The 4450-nt window shown below is 40.2% G+C and overlaps 1 protein-coding gene across 1 annotated transcript in view; it reads right to left on the bottom strand.

The window, feature by feature from the left end:
* Positions 1–2333: 2333 nt before the first annotated feature.
* The window catches only part of LOC108784768 (pregnancy zone protein-like), a 47886-nt gene continuing 45769 nt past the window's right edge, over positions 2334–4450 (bottom strand). The window contains exons 34-35 of the mRNA XM_018553663.1: positions 4247–4349; positions 2334–2377 (exon numbers count right to left, since the gene is read on the bottom strand). Of these exons, the coding sequence (XP_018409165.1) occupies positions 2334–2377; positions 4247–4349 (147 nt within the window). The remainder of the gene's footprint in view (positions 2378–4246; positions 4350–4450) is intronic.

Here is a 4450-nt window from a genome sequence, read left to right as displayed (position 1 = left end):
AGGGTCTACTACAACAGCAAGACCAAACACAACAGGTGAGTTCCTGCAGCATATTAAAGCATTATAATGATGTAGGATAAATTTCACAAATCCTTGCCCATCTCTCCCGTGCCTCACTATCATATTGCTGGAAAGATGGTATATTTTATCAGTTTTCTTTTGGCAGGTTAAAGCTACCTGGTAACCTGGCTGAAGACTCAAAAATCTGTAAAACTCCGAAATACTTCTGTACAGACCTATGACAGTGCACCAGACATCCAGGAACAATGTACCCATAGAAAAGGAAACATATAATGTCATTTTTGTAATGTAGATGGTCGTTAAGGTTCATTCAGTTCTAAATGATTTTAGACTATGCATATACAAGTAAAGTATGCAGTATGTAGCTCAAGCTGATTTGTATATTGCCCAATGTTGCACACCTGCACATATTTCTAAGGGTATTTGATGAGGAAACAGGAATCTGAAGTGGAATATCCAGGAATTCAGAGTGCCAAACCCAAGAACAAGCCTTATGTCAGACTTTTTCCCTATTTTGTCAGCTGGTGATCCTGCCACTCTGTATTGAGTAACAATACACAAATACACATAGACATGCCCTAAATGAGTGTACACTTTTGTGGATTGTTACAGTAAAGAGAACTAGAGCCAGGAGCCAGGAGAGTTATTGCTATCCTTCTTTTTAATATACTACTGTCATCAGAGACACAGGTGCACATGTTGAACTAGATGGATTTTTTGTGTGTGTGTGTGTCTACATGATATCAATCACCCACCAGTTCCTCTTTGACATTGAAGTACCTGGACTGGATCTAACTACCAAACAAATTAAATTTTAACTTAGCTAAACATAAGAGGGACTCTACCACAGTTTTTTTTTTATAATCGAACACCTCAGCTTTGCCTCACTTCCAGGGTAAAAACATATCTGTTTGCTTGCTGTTCTGAAAAATGTGTTTCCAATCCATCTGCTTGATCGTGTTGGCATTAAAAACCGGCAACGTCAATTCTGTTACAGCACGTTCAGTTTATTACGGACAGAATGTTGTCAATTTAACACTAAAACAACCCCAAGTTTGTTTTGTGTCTTTTTTATCTTCCAATATTGCGTCATCAGCACTGTCATTCCTTTTCAGAATAATTGTTTCCTTCACATCCTACAAATAAACATATGAATAACAATATACATATAAATAATCAAAGGAGTGAAAGAAATAACAACCTGTAACCAGAAACAAGCTCACAAGATTATAGACCAGAAAGTGGTCCAAAGAGCGGTTACATAATTGGCTAACAGCGGTTTACCCTATGAACAAAGAATGACTTTATTGCAAAATGTCAAGTTGAGAATTATTGCACAACACAGCCATCAACACTCAACTAAAAATAACAATATTGTCACCTCTAAAAATCACTTCAGTGGTCTGGTCCACATTCATTCACCCTCCATACGCTAAATCTAATTAAATACTGATGTATCAGATTAATACACTGTTATTACACCATCAGTGTTTCTCAACCTGTGTAACCTCAGGGGCCACATTTGTTATTAAGTCACAACCCAAGTTGCACTGCAAAGGAACGCACAGCATTAAGGTACTGCAGGTTCCGATGTGGTCCATGGAACTGTGGTGTGGGAGGAGGGTTTGGGGTGCCATTCAAACACCTTCCACACCAGAATGTGCGGTGCAGTACATTAATGGCATGGGACTGTGTGATTAATGCACTGTACTAGTGTGAACAGGCCCTCAAAAACACTGACAGACAGACATTCTCACACACACACACACACACACACACTCCCCCAAAAAAGTATTTTTTATTTTTTTTAAGGTCCACCCAGTCTCCCCACCTTATGAGAACTAGAGTGGATCCTCAGCCTGGGGTCCAGTGTGGGGTGCTGTGCTGTGAAGGAGCTCCATCTATATGTGCATTGCTTGTGCAGCTCACTTGAGCACTCTGTATAGGTGCCGGGAGCCAGAATGTGACATCACTCCGGTCCAGGCACCTCTACAGGACATGTGAGGGAGCTGTAAGCAATGAACTTATGGATGGAGCTCCCTCGCAGCCGTAGCTCCAGCCCACCCCAGCTCAATCTGACACTTGGCACCAGGCAGCATATTTTTAATGGCTGCTTGGCATGAGAACTGATAGTGCTGCGCTAGTGGGAAGCAGAGGAGCCTCTCACCTAGAAAAGTGGAAGGTATGCGGTGACCCACTGAACATGGGGTCGCGACCCACTAGTTGAGAACCAAGGCTCTACAGGACATTGATATATTTCCAAACACATTGGTAGCAGCGAGAGACAAAAATTGCAAAAACAAAGTTTATTCTCACCAAGTGCAGGGTGAGTGGTAGTCCACAATTGCAAATTCATCTGAGAAAAAAAAAAGAACATAAACATTTCTCATTAGATAATATGCAATCATAGTACATTGATGTGTGTAATTCTATGGGAAAGCTGGAGATCTGCTCCTGTGTTCTGTGCTTTATATCTGATACACCACTATGGTATGACACACCACCATCACTTCTGACCAAGCCTTGCCTCTGCCCTAAGCCATCGGTCCACCCAATATGGATATTTGTTGAGTACAGTAAACTCCCCGTTATCCGGCACACACGGGGATTGGTAGATTCTGGATGAATGTAGATTCTGGTTACTTAAGAGTTACTATTAAAAATAGGTCTAACAAATTCTATACCCCATACTAACATGAACTCTGTATTGACTTCATATTAATATTGAAATGCAGTAATCAAAAGCAAATTAAGACAAATAGGACACTTAAAACAAATTTAGACAATTAGGCACACAATCTTTTCCAGGATAGAACACGATAGATCAGCAGAACAGCGAGTACACAGGGGATTTTTTTCTGGTTAGATGAGAGCTCTGGTTAGTTAAATTCTGGATTACTGAGAGTTTACTGTATTAAGAAAGGAAGCACTGAGCTAAAATGAGGGATTGTGCATCATGGGCGATGCTGAGTAGAGTAATACAACAGATGAGGCAAAAAGTAAATAACCGGGCTGGACAGACATAAAACACAGCTGGGCAAAGTAAATAATAAAGCAGCTGGCAATAAAGTCCAGTGGCTGCTCAGAGAGTGGAAGCAGCTAGGTAGAAAATAAAGCAGCTGGTCAAAGGCTGAAAATAGATGGTCAGAATTAAAAAAGTAGCTGGATAGGGAGTAAACACAACTGGGCAGGAAGTAGATCAGCTTGCACGGTTGATTTATACAAAATATGTCCCCAATTGGGTTTATTTGATGGGTGTCAGACAGAACAGAAACTGAAAGAAGATCCCCAAATGGGAAACAAGGAATAAGGAAAACATATTCTGGGAGCATAAGGAAGAATCATCTTCATTGCTGTCTGTGTCCCCATGAGGAATATTTGCCCTCCCTTTCTCTTCTCTTTGGATAAACAGGCGACATGTAACTTCTAACAGAAAAATCTCCTCTACAAGAAATGCATGTAAAACTTGACAAATGCTCTAACATTCCTGACTCTGTCCAAAACTAAAACAGAATGTTTTGTCTGGAGTCTGGGCTTCAATTCTTCCACATTTACAGCTCTAGGAATGGATAAGCTGGGTCAGGGGTTGGCAACCTCGGCCCTCCAGCTCTGGTAAAACTACAAGTCCCATGAGGCATTAACTCTTACAGCCACAGGAATGACTCCCAGAGGCAGACGCATGATGGGATTTGCAGTTTCACCACAGCTAGAGTGCAGAGGTTGCCTAACCGGTGCAGATCTTGAGAATCGGAATCCCAGATACCTTTATTGTAGGGCTGTGCAAATTAACAATTAATTTCTCGATTAATCGTTAATTTTTTTGATCGATTAACATTTTTTTGATCGATGACACATTTTTTAAATCTTTCTGCATGAGCGCCAGCCAAGGCATTGGCCTATACACATACAGCACAGCAATAAAATAATAAAATGAACTAGGATCACACTAATCCAGCACGTTATTATTCTGAGTTGCCCCACTCAAGCGGCGGCCATGTTGAGTGGGGCACGTGAGATTATTAACGTGCTGGATTAGTGTGATCCTAGTTCATTTTATTACTTCATTGCTGTGCAGTATGTGTATAGGCCAATGTAGTTGGATCTGTATGTATGTTATAATTAATTGAAATTAATCGATTACAAAAAATTTCGATTAATCGAACACGAAAATTTTAATCAGTAACAGCCCTACGTTATTGCCTTCTAATCACACCAGGGTACTCACTTGTTTCATAGTAGTCATACACCTTCACTGTGGTTGGTTTAAGGTTTATCACAGGAAATTCTTGTTCCACTGTCAGTGCAAATCTGATAGGAGAACGTCCAATCTGCAGGGAAAGGGGGACATGCCTTGAAGAACTATACAAATCACTATACATTGTATATATATATATATATATATATATATATACAGTATATATATATTCAT

This window comes from Nanorana parkeri, unplaced genomic scaffold (assembly GCF_000935625.1).
Source record: "Nanorana parkeri isolate BGI_ZX_2015 unplaced genomic scaffold, ASM93562v1 scaffold127, whole genome shotgun sequence".
In the NCBI taxonomy this organism is placed as follows: Eukaryota; Metazoa; Chordata; class Amphibia; order Anura; family Dicroglossidae; genus Nanorana; species Nanorana parkeri.
Note: the sequence above shows the minus strand (reverse complement) of the source record. Positions and strands in the feature narration are given on the sequence as shown.